General features: G+C 34.5%; 1 protein-coding gene across 4 annotated transcripts in view; it reads left to right on the forward strand.

The window, feature by feature from the left end:
- Positions 1 to 21623, forward strand: part of LOC106462874 (probable nuclear hormone receptor HR38) — a 69153-nt gene that overhangs the window by 33651 nt on the left and 13879 nt on the right. For 3 of the 4 annotated variants that reach the window (XM_022390274.1, XM_013922840.2, XM_022390275.1), the window contains 2 exons: positions 15740 to 16506; positions 20027 to 20183. In XM_022390274.1, coding sequence (XP_022245982.1) covers positions 15740 to 16506; positions 20027 to 20183 — 924 coding nt within the window. The remainder of the gene's footprint in view (positions 1 to 15739; positions 16507 to 20026; positions 20184 to 21623) is intronic. The other variant, XM_022390276.1, reaches the window with a different exon arrangement.

Consider the following 21623-nt stretch of genomic DNA (forward strand, 5'->3'; position numbering starts at 1 on the left):
TAAAAAACAAAACAGATACATTTTAATACTTGCATAATTAAGCATCAAAACAAGATTTCAGTCCAGGTATACAGAGCTTTTAGGAAACCAATTCCTAAGAAAATAGAGCATACTTGAAAGATAGACATCAATCATAGAACGTCTCTTCTTGCATACTGCTCCTTTATTTTAATTTAATTATTTGATCAAGGCAATTGTATCGTAAGATATTTTGTAATGACAAGTTAACATCTAGCTCCAACTGACTTCCGTTTTTTTGAATCTTAAATTTGCATCATAATGCCCAAACATTTTAAGAAACATCAGGTGATACGAATTTCATAATTCATGCAATTTCCATGATTTTCGGTCGAAATTCTTTAAAAATTTGTTTTCTTTCTAGAGGTGATATAGTTCTTTTTTTCACATTTTAACTGTTACTGTCTCAAAAACACATTATTTTGGGATCTGAATCACTGCATCGTGATTGGAGATAAAAAGGCAGAACAACAGATAAGGTCGAATAATGGTTTCTTCTGCAGCAGACAGGATATGATCGATTGGAATCTTATCGACGACTGTCATAATTACAAATAGTTCCCAACTACCTGTAATCAAGAATACAGCCTTTTATATTCATTGTAGATGTACTTGTTCTTCCTTTATCAAATTATATGTTTTTACGTGGTTACATTTTTAACTTGAATTTAATTTCCAGATACAGATTTTAAATATATGATTATCTGCTGCATATCGATTCACTGTGTAAAAAATAAAAATTCTACACTCCCTTACTATATATATGATGCTATACAGTAGAATTAAAACCTTGTATCTCCAATAAATGCTAATTTATTGCTTAATGGGGGTCTAGATTTGTATTTTAATGCATAGTTAGCGGTTTCCTTCCAAATAATACTAACTGATTCAAGAAATGAAATATATGAACTTTACACCTTTCAATTTACGAGCAATAAAAAGTGTTGATAATTTTTACCAGTCAATAAACATATGTTTCTTTGTGATTTTAGAGTTATCGTTGTTGCTGAATAAAAATCAGTTGATATTGGTAACTTTTCGTCATTCATCAAGACAATGATATCTCTGATATGTTATGTTGGAGGTATTGGTATTGGTAATTTTCCATCAGTTCATCAAGACAATGATTTTTCTGGTATGTTATGTTGGAGGTATTGGTAAATTTTCATCGGTTCATCATCAAGACAAAGATTTCTCTGGTATGTAATGTTGAGGTATTGGTAACTTTTCATCACTTCATCATCAAGACAAAGATTTCTCTGGTATGTATGTTGAGGTATTGGTAACGTTTCATCGGTTCATCATCAAGACAAAGATTTCTCTGGTATGTTGTTGGAGGTATTGGTATTGGGAACTTTTCTTCAGTTCATCAAGAGAATGGTTTCTCTTATGTCAGAGACGTTGTCATTATTAGGTAAACTCACGTGGTTTGTATAATATTTCACTATAGTTCATTGTGATGATTGTAATGGTTTGTTGCTTAATATTTTCACACATCTGGTTAAACTGTTGTAACTTTACACCTGATTTTAACAGGTTCATTGTGAATAACATCAATCAATAACCAATATGTTTCTAACTCGCGCTATACTAGTGTAACATATTAGAGGAAGAAAGACGCAATTTAAAACCTTTTTGCTCATTTTAACTTTTTTTAAATACTACATGGGCTGCACTGGAAGAGATAAGTTAAAACAGTGCGATTATCTTCATCCAATTATTTCTTTTAGTTTGTTCTTGATCTTCAAATTACGGACTTGTTATGAGGTCCGTATGCTAGTAGTTTTATATAATTGCCTGTTTCAAGACTCTATATAAAGAAACGACCAAAAGTATTAAGCTGCATCACTCACTGTGAAATTCAAAGAGGTCCCAACAGTAATTAGTGAGATTAACGTAGTATTTATATATTATTGATATTTAAATTTTTCGTGACCCATATGTTATTAGGTTCACCAAATATGGCGCAAAAATAGTAGAGAAAAAATGAATTTGAAAATCCAATGAGTCCTATATGGACTCGCCGATAATTTTAGAGTTAATAATTAAATTGTAAAGTTGTAAGTTGTATATTTCAAAGCATATGCCAGAGAGCTCTTAATTAGGCTTTATACGCACGCTTCGAAAATGTTACGTTTTCAATTTTTGAAAGCTCACAAATTAAAAGTAATTGTACAAAACCATTTCAACATTTCACACATGCTTAACACAGTAGATGTGTAAGGAAGTTATAAAGTTAACTGGTCTTTTCTAACGGCCAAATTTGGGAACTAATCATCATAAATATATAATATTTGGTAGATTAACTAATGAGACGATGAAAAAGACGACCCCAGAGCTAAATCTAATTAGCACCAGAAGACAGTGATCGCGAAATTCGCACAGCCAACGTGTTCAATGTGACCTCCATTCATGTCCACTGTTGCTTGCATTCATGAAAGATCATGATATACACATGAACGATACTTTGCAGTTTAATTGGTGTCCTATGATGTATTTAAAGCCTGTCAAGGTAGCGAGCTTGTCACGGTAAACCAAAGACGTAAAGTAGCCTCATAGCCTAAAGTCATCAAGGGTGAAAGTTGAAGCCGTATTATTCATGTACGGGAAAAAATGCTGATTACCAGTTCTCTGAAAGCATGTCCCAGGAATGTCTTTACAGTCCATGCAATGGTTGACGGAGCCCCATCTTTCAATGAAAACTGTTTTATTCCAAACCCTTTTTTCTTAAGTGTAGGAATAATAATATATTCCAAGTTACATATACAACCAATCCTCTTTGTTCAAGTTTGTTTCTCACTGCTGCATGGTCCTCTCGTTGTTACCTTAATGTTACACCAGCATTATTACCATGGCTGTAGTAAGGCTTTATAAGAACTCAACTTCTGATGTACAGAGGTAAACCACCAGAAGTCACTTCTAATGGTATAATAACTCCTGAAATGTTTGATGCTGTTTTCATGCCTTAACCGATATTAAATTGTAATGGAGCGTCTCCTGAAAATCATTTTGAGGCTGTAATTTCGGGTTATTTACAATAGAACAAACCAACTAAGTTTTGAATAACTCTGCAGATACTTATATATTCCTTGGTTTCCTGGTATACCACTGATAACATAATAAATTATATATTCAATGGGTACTATTTATTACACAAATGGTAATACAAATAAACAGCTATGTATGTTATACCAAACATACGATAAGTATAGTGAATGATAATTTGTTATTGAACTGATGATACACTATAACTGCTCCTTTTATATTACATTAATATCCATTGTAAAACTGATAGTACAGTAAATGTTACAGAACTGATAATGTTTTAAATGTTCCTTTTAACTACCATGGTGAACTTCCACAGAACTGATAATACAAATAACTTCTTATGTGTCTTGCATATCCACCACTTATTGAACCGAGCATGTATAAAATGCTTCATTTATATTCCATGATAAGTTATAATAGGAAATAGAGCAAATTCCTGTTTATCTTTCTTGGTAACTTAGGTCTTAGAGGACAGTCCTGTAAATATGTCCTTCACCTATTATGATTACCTATTGCAGTATTGATAATGCAGTAAATTCTTCACTTACTTGCCCATCTATGTGTTATACACGTACTGAATATGTTATATTAAGACAATTTTTAAACCTCTCAACGTAGTTATAGTCCATGTTGTCACTTCAGGTCATGCTCTACTTAACGGCCGTGCATCTTGACAATAGTCCTGCACTATAGTTTCCATTGCAAAAGGCTGTCATGTCAAAAGTACCCCACTGTTTTTGCATTCTTTCTATACTACACCTATTGTACGAGGACGGTGGTTCCCAGCTCCCGTTACCATAGTTTGGTCACAGAAATCTATAGGCATTGCGTCTCGCAACTTGACCAGTATGTCTTTGTATGGAATATCATGAATACCCGTTTATTTCTCTAGCTGCTTGAGGTGTGCGACAGTTGAACGAATATGTCATGGAAGTATTTTGTGTACACGTGACTTGTGTCAATTTTCCAGATCGAGATTCTTCTTGACTATGTAGCCAATTGTTGTCTGGGGCATGTGGGCGACTTTTACAACTAGCCTTTGTGTTTGTGAGTTATCACCTGTTGCAAAATGCCATATTTTGTTTGCCATTGCTGAAGTACGACTTCTTGAAAGTCTCTTTCTGGCTGGTCATGGGTCTCCAAGTTGATCCTTTTTTCTTTGTTTCCCAGTGTAATTAGTATAAGTGATATCTCCATCATGGAAATTCTAAATCCCCGATCTGAACACACCTTTATGATCTGAGCGTATTAATATTTCGCGTCGAAAAGGGCTGTTACATATCTTTCCCAAAAGCTATCAGTTTTCGTTGACATCATACTATCTATGAACGCCAAACAATATCAAAATGTAGTCCACTTCGAACTTTTATTATCTATGATTGTCACATTTCTTGCTAATTTGCATATTAAAATTATTTTAATATAACTTACTCAACTCTCTGTATAACTAATCCTAAAGCAACTGCTTAATTCATATTCCATGATTTCCTATTGTAGAACTGACAATGCAGTAAATGCTCATTTGAGTTCCATAATTAAACATTATATACAAAGATAAATTAGTAAATATTCACTTATATTTTATAATTACCTGTTACATAGGATTAAAGTAGTAATTGCTTACTTATCTTCCATAATTATATGTTATATAAAATTATAAAGCAGTAGATTCTACGGTCCTAGCATATAACCCACTAGGATAAGCGACTGTGTAACCTTGAAGAGGAGTAGCAGCTAAATCCTACCTTTGGTCTCCTCGTGTGTAGTTAAAGTAGACCTATAACCATACTATGTACTATGTAGCAGTACTGAGAACCCAGAACAGGGCTAGCAACCTGCTGGGGGGATTAACTCTGAATCAGTAAATGGGAAAATAGGAGGTAATTAGTCGTATCAACAGCAGAGGAAGTCACAGGTGTTAAATATAATGGAGAAAAGAGTAACAACTGCACATCATGGTGGATAGGAGAAGTATGAAACTATGTTTAAAATATGATGTATAGATTGAGGTTGTAGATGAAAAAAATAACAGTAGAGACACGGAGAAAATATGAGATAGCTAGAAGAGAATTATAACTTATAAAAAGAGCAGCCAAGAGAAGAGTATGAGAAGATCCTGGAGAAAAACTGCAAGCAGATAAAGGAAATGGTAAAAACTTACATATAGTTTTGCAAAAGAGTTCGGAAGAAGTAGCGAAGAACAATCCAACACAGTTAAAAATGCTGATTGTAATTTATTAACAGATCACGATGACATTAATGAAAGAGGAACAGAAGTGTAGTTCAAAGTGAGGATGGGGGTATAGGGGTAAGTCAAGTTAATAAATTAGATGGCAGTAAATTTAAAAATGAATAAGTTGCACAAGAACAAGTTTAAACAGCTCAAAAACATAGGAATATGCTGAGGCTCCAGGAGAAAATGAATTACCCATGGAGTTGTTCAAAGAAAGGAGGGGGGTGATGCTTTACTTTGTGGAATTCTTGAATTATTTAAGGTAGCGTGGAGAAATGGAAATATTCCCCAAGAATGGAGTAAGGCCATAATATGCCCTATTTGTAAAGGTGAGAAAAGGCACGATTGTAGGAACTGTATAGGAATATCCTTATTATCTAATATTGGGAAACTGTATGAAAGAATTTTGCAAGGAAGACCGAAAGAATATGTAAAGCAAGAACGTAGAGAATAGAACTATGAATTTGGACTAGGGAGAAGCACTATGAATTTGGACTAGGGAGAAGCACTATTAATTTGGACTAGGGAGAAGCTCTATGGATTTGATATTTGCTCTGAAAATTAGGACGGAAAATCCTGGGAATGGAACATAGATCAGTTTATGGCATTCTGTGGTCTTGAAAATTCGTTTGATAGAGTGCCGAGAAAGAAAATGTGGAAAGTGTTAGGTTTTCCGAGGAATAATATCCCATTGGGATTGAAGACAGCAGTGATTAGGCTCTGTGGTAACAATGAGAGCATGGTGAGATCAGAACTGAACAATAAAAAATGGTTTGATATTATATGTGGTGTAAGACAAGGCAGCATTATATCTTCATAGTTGTTTATAGTATACATGGATAAGACAGTAAGAGTTATTAGACAAGATGATGAGAATATTTCACTACTGGTATATGCTAATGGTGTTGCATTGTTCGCAAAAAATGTAGAAAGCCTGTTCATAAATGGAGTAGAGGATTGAAGATAAACGGAATAAAACTGAATGCAAACAAGCTGGTGTAATGGTACTTTCTAGGCAAGATGGAGATTGTGATATATAGGTTGTTAAGCATCAGTTGATAAAGGTTGATAATTCTAAATATTTTGTGTAATCCTCATTAATGAAGAAATGATGGAGAGAGAGAGAGAGATGGACTAAAGAATGGCAAACTACAGTAAAAATCTGAGAATGCTTTAGCCTTTACTTAAAGAAAAGGAAATACCAGCAAAAGTAAAAGTTATCATTTCTTAGACCATATAAGGAACATTATTGACAAACATAGGTGTTAACGAAGAAAAGAAAGAGTAAAATATAGGGCGCAGAAATGATAGGTTTGAGACTCATATATATGGACATAGAGATAAATAAGAAATGAGGATATAAGGAGGAGTCTTGGAGTGGATTCATTGATGGAATTTAAAGAGAGAAGCATGTAAAGTGGATGGATAACGAAATATATGGAGTAGATAACAACCGGAAGAAGGCCAAGGGTAAGATGGAAGCAAAATATTGAACAAGCAGTAGGAAATAGAAGAATAACACTGAAGAAGATACGGGAATAAAAATTATATGTGTGGTAGAGTTTGGTGGGGTGATGCAGATGACAAGCTTTTAGCCTAACAAAAGGAAGAAGAAGAAGAAGAATTGTCCGTTATATAAAATGATAAAGCAGTAAATGCTCACTTGTCTTCCATAATTACCTGTTATACAAAAACGTAATTTCTACCATATCTTCCATGACAAAGTGAGACAACAAATCGTTTTTGTCGACAATAAACCATGTTCCGCGTAATTCTTTTAACAAGAAGTAAATGCTTGTGAAACCTAGCATTTTCAATTGTTGCTCGAGAAGCCTTACAAGTTAAAAATTAAAAAATCTAAAACAACGAATGTTATCAAAAGTGTCTCGTTTTAACTTTTCATTGGCTACCGATCAAAGCAACTATGTTTTTTCACAAATAGGTAAGAACAAGTGATGTTATTTATTAACCATAAGCGATGTTCGGCATAATATAAACACAGTTAAGACAAAGTTTCATCTCTTCAGTAACGCCAGCTTCCATATTCACTGTATACGGTTTCACCTCTTCGGTAACGCCAGCTTCCATATTCACAGTATACGGTTTCATCACTTCTATAACCCCACATTCTATTTTCAGTATGCGGTTTCATCTCTTTGGCAACGCCAGCTTCTATTCCACGGTGTATGGTTTCACCTCTTCGGTAACGCCAGCTTCCATTTTACAGTATGCGGTTTCATCTCTTCTGTAACGCCAGCTTCCATTTTCACAGTATATACGGTAATCTCCTGTTGACGAGATTCGTTACGTTTGTTTGCGTCATGATCGGCACTGTTCTCGTATTAAACGTAGTGTTTGTCGGTCACCTCAAACTGTCAGTCACTTAAATTAAAATCACTTGAGTTTGACATCGAATAAATATAGACTTAGTTTCATGATAGTGGTATATAAGAAAAAATGACATTAATCAAAGTGACATCGTGAGGGAGCACGTGAAGCTGGAAACGTTACCTCTGTACCACGTTTATCTTGGTAGCATTCTGTATTCTTCTAATGTTTGTAAGTGAAACCCTTGCAATCATAAGTAATTAACTTTATATCACACGCATAAAATATAGCCCCAGATTACTGGAACAGACTTATTCACTTACACCAATCTGTTCTCTACAATGTATTTAATTAGTGATAATCGTAGCTGGAGTTCTTTGTTCGTGTTGCCCAAGGAAATTTCAGGTCATGAGTGAAATCTCCTGCAATATATGTTATTGGTGGTTAGCGTGGACTGGAGTTCTTTGTTCGTGTTGCCCAAGGAAATTTCAGGTCATGAGTGAAATCTCCTGCAATATATGTTATTGGTGGTTAGCGTGGACTGGATTTCTTTGTTCGTGTTGCCCAAGGAAATTTCAGGTCATGAGTGAAATCTCCTGCAATATATGTTATTGGTAGTTAGCGTATACTGGAGTTCTTTGTTCGTCTTGCCCAAGAAAATTTCAGGTCATGGGTGAAGTCTCATACAATATATGTTATTGGTAATAAACCTTACCTGGAAAATTCAGGTCATGTAGTGAAATGTTCTACTAAATAGGACAGATGCTGTCTGGAACTACTTATTCAAATGTTAATAAGATAAAATTGCAAAATAAGGTTAGAATAATAAACATTTAAAATAGGATGTCGCGAAAATAAACATTTGAGGCTTCCCGAGGTCTATTTTTAATTGTTCGTTCCACTTTGAAAATGCCATTAGGTTAAAAATTACTGTCGTGAATTATTTGCGCTCAAAATGGTAACAGTAATTTAGCTCAGGGCTGCTCAATTTTTTTGCTAGTGGTGGGTCACATAGTATTTTCAGTACTATCTCTGAGACTGGATACTACTTATCAATGAACCAAAAGAAACTCATAACGGTTTATCCAAGTATATTGGTACGTACACCAAAGCAATACAGCAATAGGTAGCCAACATTACGCAATTATGTCCCAAAGTCAGAAGCGCCAAATATTAGTTGTATTTAAAGCTTTTTTTTTTTATTTGATTGGCAGGTTGCTCGGCACTACCTCACCAGTTGAACAACCCAGGTCTAATTGAAACTATCCAATAGCCCCAGTTTCCCTCTTGCTCATAGAACTGGTTAACTCCAAAATGAAAAAGATGCTTGTTAATACGAAACGATAAGTGACGTCACTTATTGTCGCTTCAGTTACGAAAAGCCTGTTTCACATTTTAACTTCTATTACGTTAGGTTCTACAATGTCGAGATCGTTTCTTTTCATCCTCTGTCACAGCTTTGTTTTAAAGCTGTACTGGTCAATGAAGTTGTCAGGTTGTAAAAATGTAAATATTTTAAGAACTTACGCTAATGTTGCGGCTATTGGATATCAGTTGGTGTCATTGTTGATTACCAATAGGAACATATAAGGTTAAGTATTGGTTAGTTAGTAATATTTTTATATACGTTAGTGCTATAAACACTCGTCTGAGACGTCAACTGATGGTATAACCACGGAGGAAATAATGCATTCTTTAACACAACAGCTAATTAATAATACCCAGGATGGAATCCTGGTGATTAACCACCACAACAATGGTCCCTCTTACAACTTTCGTGAATAAGGCAGCGGATTAACAGCCCAAACATAGAAAACAAACTAGTTAATAATTAGTAACAAACAATTACAAATAATAGAAACTAATTAAAAGTTAATACTCAAGTTACTGTATAGGTTATAATACTAACTATACAACGACAAGATTATTGTATAGGTTATAGTACTAACTATACAACGACGAGATAATCATATAGGTTATAGTGCTAATTATATAACAACAAGATGATAGTATAAGTTATAGTGCTAACTATACAACGACAAGATGATTGTATAGGTTATAATACTAACTACACAATGACAAGATGATTGTATAGGTTATAATACTAACTATACAAGAACAAGATATTGTACTAACTATACAATGGCAAAATGATTGTATAGGTTACAGTACTATCTATATAACAACAATATAATTGTATAGGTTATAGTGCTAAATATACAACAACAAGATGATTGTATAGGTTATAATACTAATTACACAAAGACAAAATATTGTATAGGTTGCAGTACTAACTATACAACAACAAAATAATTGTATAGGTTATAGTGCTAACTATACAACAATAAGATGATTGTATGAGTTATAATACTAACTACACAACGACAACATGGTTGCATTGGGTATAATACTAACTATACAATGATAAGATGATTGTATAGGTTATAATACTAACTATATAATGACAAGATGGTTGTATAGGTTATAATACTAACTATACAATCACAAGATTATTGTATAGGTTATAATGCTAACTACACGATGACAAGATGGTTGTATAGGTTATAATACTAACTATACAACGACAAGATGATTGTGTGGGTTATAGTACTAACTATACAACGACAAGTTTATTGTATAGGTTATAATACTAACTATACAACAATAGGAAATATTGCTGAGGAAAAAAAAAAGAATTTAACAACCATTGTTCCAAAACGACTAGAAGATTAGACACATTCAGTTTAAAGGATTGTTTGGACATTAATATCAGCATAATAATAATATCATTGATAACTGTTTATCATAAGTAAGGTTGAATAAGTTTAACAATAAACTTAAAATTCCTTATAAAACTTATTGCAAGTTTTACAAAAAAAAATACAGTTATTTGATAGAAATACTATTTGATCTAAGCGTTGAAGTGTTCAGTATATATACACACACACACACAAACAAACGTATATATTTATACACACCTATGCCCTTTAATAAAGTTGTCACATCGACTGGACACTATCTATACACGCCTATACCCTTTAATAACAATATTACATCGACTGGACAATTTTTATAGTTTAAAAAATGATCCGGCCAGCTCTCAAATATAGTAGAACGTATAATGCAATATTGTAAGTGTAATATTGGTGAAGAAAAGTTACCTTCTCTTTTAATTGGCTTACGTATAATTTGTATCTGATGTTTTTGTTCAAAGCAATGTGATTTTTTTTACCTATTTTAAACGTATGTATACGAAAAATAAATGTAATTTGTCACAAGTTCACTTTTTTATGCCCCCCAGTGGCACAATGGTATGTCTGCGGATTATAACGCTAGAAACCGTGTTTCGATACCCGTGGTGAACAGAGCTCAGATAGCCCAATGTGTAGCTTTGTGAATGATTACAATCAATCACTTTGTTTGCACCAAATAAATGCTTGTATACCATAACTAAACGTGTACCTTTCTTCATAATGAATAGATTTTTTGTCAGATATTAGAGATCTTTAAAATTAACTAGAACTTTTTCGCATCAAATAGACATTTCACAATGACTAGATACTTAGAACAAATAAAAAATTTTAAACGCCTAGCCACATATATAACGAAACATTTCTTCACCATAAGTGAACATTTTCTAGAAAGAAGACATTTTTACGTAACTACATTTTTGTTTCAGAAAGAAGGGTTATTTTACTATGTTTATTCACAATTACTATTTTTTACTACACATAGGCGTTTTTTCCAACTGCTATAATTTAATCAATAAAGCTGGGGATGTTTTCAGAACGACTAGATGCTTTGTAACTAATATTAACTACTGGCAAAATTAATATTTTTATTGCAACAGTACTACTTTAAATACAGGATTTCTAGAATAATAATGACAATTCTAATTGTAAGCACCGAAATCTGTAAGTCCATTGTTTTAGGCCTAGTTTTAATTAAGCCTTTATCAAGTACAGTCTATATTTGATAAAGAGATAAATTGACACTGTAACTTGTCTACGTTTTTTTGCTTTAGTACAGTTAGGGCTAAACTTTACCGTTGTTAATACTATCAATAAATATACATATAATGTTATTCTACGACCTAACATTAGATATTTATTAAAACTTTAAAAAGCTTTTAATAAGTTGTTGTACAAAATATCTTTTAAAGGATATTTGCATCCGTCTTCTGCTTACATACGTTGAAATGTAGTACGCGCGCATGCGCATTTAGATAGTAAGAGGAGCGTGCATTTCAGGACAGGCAAAAACTGAGTATTATTATAATAATTTGTTTTATAACTAGACACTATCTGAAAGAATGTGTTCTTCTTACAACTAGGTATTTGACAATGTTTTTCACAATGCCTAGAATATTGACATTACAAGTAAACATCTCCTCACAACAATTGGACCTTTTTTGGGGGGAGGTGGTGAATTGGCCCTGTGGTAGAGCTATGGATTTTGGAACTGATGAGCCGGTTTCGAATCCTTGCATTGCCATAACATATTCTTCGCATTTTAAGCTGTGAATGAATTATAAGAGTGACAGTCAATCCCTTAGCGTGAATGCTGAGCGGTAGAATGCCACTGTCTGGCTGCCTTCCTTAGGTTAATAGTTCAAATTAGAGACGGTGACTGATAGCCTTAATACCTTTTCCATAAATATAAAATACAATTTTTCTGAGCGATTCATTTATTACACAGGGAGTTCGACGAGTTTAAATGTACGTGGATGGGTAAGAATATGTTCAAGCAATTAAAAGGTTGTTAATTCCTATAGAAGTCCACAGAATGTCTCTTTCTCTTGATGAACCCACTGTTGCATTATTTTCATGATCAACCTACTGTTGCCTTATTATCAATGAACATAACTTTGAACCTTCTTCCCATCATACTTTTGAAAATTAATTGTTTCTTCAAATATGACCATTTACTTTACATCAGCATCAACTTCATAACGTCTTTCACGTTCTAAATAGAACTCAAGCTCTTACATAAAAATGCTTCGTTAACTTGCATTCAAATCTGAGTCTGTATTTAAACAAACAGTTCAAAAGTTCAAACACACCCTTTTTGGATTTTTAAATCAATCAAAGTTTATTTTTCATTGAACAAATATTCGTTTTCCGTATCTATCATCATCGTGCCTACCTCACTAAAGAGATTGCTAACAATGTATCATAACTTCAGATAATTGTAAATAAGATGAAACACTGAAGTGCTTGTTACAGTTACTCTTTATCAGCTGAACACAAGTGAAAGTTTACGTCAGACAGAACTTATCATCGACTGCCTAGCCTATTTGACATGCTAACAGCAAGACTTCAAGTTGTTGGTTCAGGTAATCTCTTAGTTTCTACAAATTTCAAATGATCAAACAATAGATATATTCTTTTCTAATCTTCCATGTTGTAGCTATCAATTGACAGTATTTTTTGTGGTCCTCTTCGAATTTTTTCCCCGAACAGAACCCGAAATGTCTTTGAAAAACAATACTGAATATGCAAATTAGCAAGTCACGTGACAACAACAGAGTTCTGGCATAGTCTGGTGGTTAGAACGCTAGACTCGCAATCTGCGGGTCGCGGGTTCGAATCCCGTCTCCGAACATCCCTGCCCTTTCACCCGAAGAGGTGTTATAACGCGACCGTCCATCCGACGTTTCATTAGTAAAAAAGTAGCCCAAGAGTTGGCAGTGGGTGATGCTGTTTTCCTTCGATCCTATCACTTCTAAATTAGGGGTGGCTAGCGTAGATAGCTCTTGAGTAGCTTTGAGCGAAATTGAATAAATAAAGACAACAACAGCTGATGTAAAGTCGCGATGGAACGGCATGCATTAGAACTACATTTTTACATTGTTTGGTGTTTCGAAGGCAGTGTGATGAAAGAGAACGTAGCAGCCCTTTCCAACACAAAATATTCTTATGCTCAAATCATAAAGAGGTGTTTAAATCGAGGATTTAGAATTTCAAAGTTGAGGTATCTCTAGCAATTAATGTTATCAGAAAACACAAATAAAATGGATCAACTTGACTTGGAGAACTAGGACCAGAAAGAGGCTTGTAACAAATCACACCCCAGGGGTGGTAAGCGAAGGGCAGCGCCTTGTAACAAGTGGCTATCCAAAAACACAAATGTAAGCAGCAGAAGCCGTCCACGTGTCTCAAGCAACAGTACGCAAGATAATCATCCGGAAACGAGGCCAAAATGGTATGGGTTCACCAAGATAAGTCTTCTAATCTTACCTTCTGTTAAACCATCGCATATTTGAAGCAGCTGGAAAATAAAACGGGTATTCATACTATTCCATAGGAAACCATACCGATTATGTCGCCGAACACAGCACCTATGGGTTTCTGTGCGATACAGGCATTATAGGAACAGTCTTCTTCATAAACTAGATGGTTTATTGAAAGCATGTACAAATGAGTTGTGTGCTTTGAACATGAAAGTCTTATGACTCATCCTTTTGCAATGGAAGTAACGCTACAGGGCTACTGTCAAGATGATGCATGGTCGTCAGATAGAGCATAATCTGATGTGGCGACATGGTCTGTAACGACGTGGTGAGGCACCAAAATCGTTTTAATATAACGTGCTCATCAAACCCTCTGTAAAAATAATAATCGAAAACTTTACCAAGACACTGACTGTATACCATTTATCAAACGAAATATAACTGTTTCTTGAAGTCTTCAGTTTTACTGTAAACAATAATATATCTCCATAGTAAGGTTGTCCGTGCGCTTACGAAAAATAAAGATCAAATGTACAGAAAAGAAGCACTTTAACTCAAGCTACCAACTTTACCAGCCTGATCTCTCCAAATAGTAATGATGAAAGTAAGAAATATAGTTTACTCAGTAGTAAACGCCTTTGGTACACAACTATATTTAATGCTTCCTTTTTTCAAGTAAGGCATTTATGCTAAAGTGTTCAAATATCAAAGTTACTTTTACAACAAAATATCAATTAAAAAGGAAACGGTTTGCATGAGATTTTAGCACTTGTTATTATCTCTTTTTCTAAAACACCCAAAAATCGTGTATCCTGTCCACCTAGAAACCGGCTTTTTTGCAAATGTTGCTGGAAAAACTGACACTCGTCAGTCATAAATCTACAGAAATGTTACACAAATTTCTATTTTTATCTCAACATAAATACATAAGTGCTCACATAAACGGAAAAGTTAAACCTACTCCAAATATTCTCTTGAATACGAAAAAGAACTTCTAAGGTATATGACGATTTTGTTACATATCAATTATTTCTACTTGAGGTCAAACTATCATTTCGGGTTTACATGGCGTTTCTTGTGGATATTTTGCTGGTCGGATAATTTCAATGCAAGTTATTAAGACTAAACTTTGTGTCTATGTGTTTTTGTTGTTGTTGTTTTATTTTTCTGTTTGAGCAACTCAACCTAAAATTGAAATCTTATCTCTTAAAACAGATTCCTGGATCCGAATTTGAAACATGCACCTCCATAAACATAACTGCAAAATGTAGTTTTTAGTATGGTTTTGATTTAATATATATATAATTCAAATGTCTTTTATAATTATTATTATTTTGAGAGCAGGTTAGCCTTAGGGTAAAGCTCTGGTTTTCGGAGTTGACAAGCCAGGTTCGAATCCATGTGACATTACAAAGTATTCCCCTACTTTTATCTGTGAGTGCCTTATAAGATCTACATTCAATCCGTCAGCGTGGATGGTGGGTAGGAGGACTCTGCTGACAAGCTGTCTTAGTAGCTTTACATTAAACACAAAATATTCATTTAACTTTTTTTTCATAAACCAATTCTTAAATATTTAAAACCATTTCTTCACCAACAAGCTAACGAATTGCGCAGATGCCGTTTAAAGAAATATGATAATTCAAATGCTTTCGGTACGTAATATACTTTAACTTCTTGACGCTAAAAGACTGTATAATTTCTTTTTGGGGGGAGGGAGCATCCTCATTAGAAAGTTAGCATTCTCTATTATTTTCGTTATGTTAGCAAATGACTCCCTATACGTTATATAATATTTATTTCAAATATTACAGCAAGAGATTTAATGTAATATTTAAAGTTGTTAAAAGATCACTTTAATAAACGTACTCTCGTTACAGGGCAATTCTTTTACTTTGCCCAGCAGCACCTTGGGTCCAGAGTACAGCATGCCATTTTCCGAGAAGAGTTTCAGCGACGAAGCGTGCAATCTTCCAGCCTTGGATGTCGATGAAACTGTGGAGCTCCTGCCTGAAAGTTCTCCACTTTCCTCGACGTCTTTGCCTAACTCCACGGATGGATTCGCTATAATGTTTACTGGTGCGGGCACCCTCCCCAGCTTTCAAGAAACGTACTCTCCAAGGTATCGACGTGATGCGAACCAGTCGCAAGTCTTCTCCTTCAAGTCTGAAGATGTACTGTCGCGACAGCTAGAGCCCCCAGCCGTGACAGAGAGTCTTTCAGCTTCGTTAGTTAGTCTACAATCCCTAAGTTCATCCTTTCCATTCCAGTCTTCACAACTTTACAGGACAGAGATGTCTTCTCCAGGCATTCCACTTTCACAGCCACTATCGGTTTCCTACTTATCTTCCTGCTATTCTAGCCCATTGGTAACAGTGCAATCAACAACTTTCTCACAGGCGATGTATCAGGAACCCATGGAAATCCCATCCTCCTCTAATTTCGAAGAACCCTCTATTTTCCCTGCAATGTTACCAGTACCATCACTATCTGAGAGTCCTACGTTTAATTTACAGACTAACAATTCTCCTTTAGAAATTTATCTTCCAGCAGAAGATCTAGAAACATCTTCATCAACTAATGTACTTTCTAAGAAACCAAGGCAACTTTCGGTGACTATTTCTAGTTCACTGACATCTCAACCAAGGTATTTTACTTAAAACCATTGTTTTCTAATATCTCACTTTGTAAGCAGAAACAGTCTACTAGTATCTAAATTAGTAGTAGACTCAATCAATACATCCCCCCGATTTAGTTATGGAATCCTAAAGCTACTCGACACACACCCTGCTTTAGTTAGAGAAATCTAAAGCTACTTCATACATCCCCTGCTTTAGTTTGAGAAACCTAAAGCTACTTATTATTTGGTAATGCAGAAAAACCCATATGTTTCGAGTAGCTTACAGCTTCAACTGGGTTCTTGGGATTTTTACTTATTCAAAAGGTAATTTTCTTAAAGAAAAGTTTAAGTATATTTCAGAGTATAAAAATTTTAGAATAAGAAATTTGGTATAGACGTTACGTTTTACCAGTATGTTTACATGTTATTATGAGAAGGCAAAACTACACATTCCATAGTGTCTCTAAACAACATGAACATTGATATAAATATGAAAATCATAGTTTTATAAACTTAAACATTGGTGAAACAGTCATTGTTAGGTTTTAGTAGCCTATACGACTAAATAATTATTTCTATTATTACTATTATTTCAAGTTGTATTTTATATTCAAATTTTTATAAATAAGTGTTAGTTTTTTATTCCACATTTCGGCTCATAATTAGAAAATAAAAAGTGAAATAAATAGTTACTAATTAAAAATTCGACTTAGGTGATCGATCGTATAGACATGACAACGATTGATATCCGATCGCCGCAACGCAAACCAAGTTTGTTTGTTTTTCTAAGTGATCATGAAACCAAAATCTACAAAAAATCTAATGTACCAATTATAAAGTCATAAAAGCCTTCCTCATTTCTCCCAGCAAACTTTGAAAAGCTAGTTATGTTAGCAGTGTCATTCAATCACAAAGGCCCCTTCTCTGAAAAAAGACCATTGTTTTATTAATCAAATAGTTTTTTAGTTTAACCCTTTCCTATTATAAACTGCTTATGATTAGATAGTCATTTATTCAATCATAAAACATCCCCTCCGCCTCCCTTGCTTACTTCTCTGAAACTGGATCTAATTAGTGTCATTAATTGTGTTATAAAAGATCCCTTCACCTCCCCTGCTTACTTCTGTAAAACTGGTGGTGATTTGTATGTCATTCATTGTGTTATAAAAGATCCTTTCACCTTCCCTGCTTACTTAAAACTGGTGGTGATTTGTATGTCATTAATTGTGTTATAAAAGATCCCTTCACTTTCCCTGCTTACTTCTGTGAAACGTATTTGATTAGTGTCAGTCATTATGTTATAAAAGATCCTTTCACCTTCCCTGCTTATTTAAAACTGGTGGTGATTTGTATGTCATTCATTGTGTTATAAAAGATCCCTTCACCTCCCCTGCTTACTTCTCTAAAACTGGTGGTGATTTGTATGACAGTCATTGTATTATAAAATATCCTTTCACCTTCCCTGCTTACTTCTGTAAAACTGGTGGTGATTTGTATGTCATTCATTGTGTTATAAACGATCCCTTCCCCTCCCCTGCTTACTTCTGTCAAACTGGTGGTGATTTGTATATCATTAACTGTGTTATAAAAGATCCTTTTACCTCTCCTACTTATTTCTGTGAAACTGGATTCAATTAGTGTCATTAATTGTGTTATAAAAGATTTCTTCACCTCCCCTGCTTATTTCTGTAAAACTGGTAGCGATTTTTGTGTCATTCATTGTGTTATAAAAGATCCCTTCCCCTCCCCTGCTTACTTCTGTAAAACTGGTGGTGATTTGTATGTCATTAATTGTGTTATAAAAGATCCCTTCACTTTCCCTACTTACTTCTGTGAAACTGGATTTGATTAGTGTCACTCATTGTGTTGTAAAAGATCCTTTCACCTTCCCTGCTCACTTAAAACTGGTGGTGATTTGTATGTCATTCACTGTGTTATAAAAGATTTCTTCCCCTCCCCTGCTTACTTCTGTAAAACTGGTAGCGATTTTTGTGTCATTCACTGTGTTATAAAAGATCCCTCCACCTCCCCTGCTTACTTCTGTGAAACTGGATTTGATTAGTGTCAGTCATTGTGTTATAAAAGATTCTTTTACCTCTCCTACTTACTTATGTGAAATTGGATTTAATTAGTGTCATTAATTGTGTCATAAAAGATCCCTCCATCTCCCTTGCTTACTTCTGTGAAACGTATTTGATTAGTGTCAGTCATTGTGTTATAAAAGATTCTTTTACCTCTCCTACTTACTTATGTGAAATTGGATTTAATTAGTGTCATTAATTGTGTCATAAAAGATCCCTCCATCTCCCTTGCTTACTTCTGTGAAAAGTATTTGATTAGTGTCAGTCATTGTGTTATAAAAGATCCTTTCACCTTTCCTGCTTACTTCTATAAAACTGGTAATGATTTGTATGTCATTAATTGTGTAATAAAAGATCCCTTCACCTCCCCTGCTTACTTCTCTAAACCTGGTGGTGATTTGTATGTCATTCACTATGTTGTAAAAGATCTCTTCACCTCCCCTGATTACTTCTGTGAAACTGGTGGTGATTTGTATGTCATTCGTTGTGCTATAAAAGATTCCCAACCCTTACATCTGTGAAAATCTAGATGTTGTTAAATTTTATTCGTACCGTCAAAAAGAAAACCTTTTATCCTTTTCTCAACTCCTAGAGACACCCTGTAGAGTATGGCTCGAGGTCCGAAATTAGAATACGCCTAGCATCTTTGGTGTTGAGTTACACGTTTAAGCTTTGTACAGCATGAAATGATAACTCGGATTACTTTGTTTTATACCTTAATAACTGGGTTCTTAGTCCCATTAGACTATCCTACTGAACTATTTAAACTTTAAATTACTGACTACCAATGGGGTCCATGTTTTGCGTTACATTAAGTAGTTTTTGTGCTATTGCCTTTGTAACACATGGTTTAAATAAAAAAAAAAAAACTGGGTGAAATCTCACATTTTCTATGTAAAATACATAATAACTGTGTGATTTTACAAAGTGGGATTAATTGTAAGGCTAATAATATTTTTCTTTAAATTATTTTGTGTAACGTTGATAGGGCATTGATAATTCTAGGGTTAAATTTATTCAAACATTTTGTAAAATATGGCACCATAAATCACAACAAAATGTTGGAAAATTAAAAAAAAAGAAGCACTCTAACTTTTGAGAACTGGCCATACGTTAACCCTATTCGTCAAAAGCACTCGAGCATTTACGTCAGTTTCATAGACTTCTATATATGTTTAACGTTGTACTTAAGAACAGTATAAACTTTGCTGTCCATTTCTTAACTTGTAAATTGCATAGATGATACAATGTGTATTTATATTAATTTTATTCCATTAATTTTGATAATAGTTTGAATATTAACTTTTCAAATGTAAATAGTAAGTATCCAGTATTGGAGATCATCAGGCTGGTTTTCATACTCATTTTACACGAGAAACCGATGACTTTTATTAATACCGTTGTGACCCTGATTCGTAGCGTTGTTTTTAACGGTGGAAAGTATATGTATATTCTGTTGGTTTCAGTGAACCATACAGCCTTTACGTCCAGTCTTGCCCATCCAAAATCATAACCAGAAACCTTAGCCCTTCCACATCTCGGTTCTGCGCTGTGTGTGGGGACAATGCAATTTGCCAACATTACGGAGTTCGGACTTGCGAGGGATGCAAGGGATTTTTCAAGGTAAATTAAAAGCTTTGTTTTGGGTTGTTTATTACTTTGATAAGAAATTCAGTTTGAATTTACTTTGAACCCTTGGAGAATAGTAACAATACACCAGGTAAGCTTCTTATGCTTGTAATAAACAAAACGTGGTCAATGTAACACGTAATTCACAGAGCAGTGAAAGACTAAAGGGAAGGCAGCTAGTCACACCACACACAGCCAACTCTTTGGCTACTCTTTTACCGACGATTGAACTTCACATTATATCATCCCCACGGCTGAATGGGCGAGCATGTTTGGTGGCACGGGGATTCGAACCCTCAGCTTGCGAGTCAAGAGCCCTAACCACCTGGCCATGCCGGGCCTGAGTTTGAAGCACTTGTTGTTCTGCGTGATTAATTACTTATTAAAAAAAAAAGGACAATTTAAGTTCTGTAACTACACAGACATATCGAAACAAGTAGATAAACTAAAAACTGGTGGGAGCAGTTCTGTACGGTAAGAAAATATGTTATGAGATTATAGAGAAAAAACATTGGATCAAGAACAGTAGACGATGTTCAGTTTGTGCTACTATTCTGTTGCAAGTAGAGTTTTCTATAGATAGTTTTGAAAAAAATTAAATTCGGAATAATTGTATTCAATGCAAGTCGAAAAATTCGATCAGAATGATAAGATTTACTATGGCACCATTGTTAAAAACTTCAGTGGGTAAAAATAATTAACCAAAACCGTACGACTAAAAGAGAAAGACAGGAACTAGCTCCCCAGTGGCATGTCTGCGGACTTACAACTCTAGAATCCGGGTTTCGATACCCGTGGTGGGCAGGGCACAGATAGCCCATTGTGTAGCTTTGTGCTTAATTCCAAACAAACATGAACTAAAAAAATACGTTGTAAAACAATTCTGTAACGTGAGACTTAACGCTACTAAACCCAGATGCAATTTCCTGTCTAATCTGTTTGTAATGAAACATGGAAATACTAATTTTTATCGACACTTGTTGTAAATGAGAACGATGTAAGTTCACTTTCAACACATCTGCAATGCTTTCAGTATATAAAACATGTCGTCGTTTGTGTTTGTATTAAGCGGATTTACATAAATTTTACATAAAAAATTAGAAGTCAGGAATTATAAAACAACGAACAAAAAATGCTTCAGATATCAATATATTCTCACGCGTGTAATTTGACATCTCATGTTCCTAGGGTAGTGTGCGGTTGTCTTCAGTATTTCTTGGTAAAATAAAAGATTTTTCAGTAGAATTAGTGCTGCCTGATAGCCAAGAAATAAAACCATGGCCAGCGGTATTGGAAGCATCTTAGAGAGTTCCTCTAACCCAGTGAATTGTTTGTTTGTTTTGAATTTCGCGCAAAGCTACACGAGGGCTATCTGCGATAGCCGTCCCTAATTTAGCAGTGTAAGACTAGAGGGAAGGCAGCTAGTCATCACCA

Source organism: Limulus polyphemus, unplaced genomic scaffold (assembly GCF_000517525.1).
Source record: "Limulus polyphemus unplaced genomic scaffold, Limulus_polyphemus-2.1.2 Scaffold1272, whole genome shotgun sequence".
Lineage (NCBI taxonomy): Eukaryota > Metazoa > Arthropoda > Merostomata > Xiphosura > Limulidae > Limulus > Limulus polyphemus.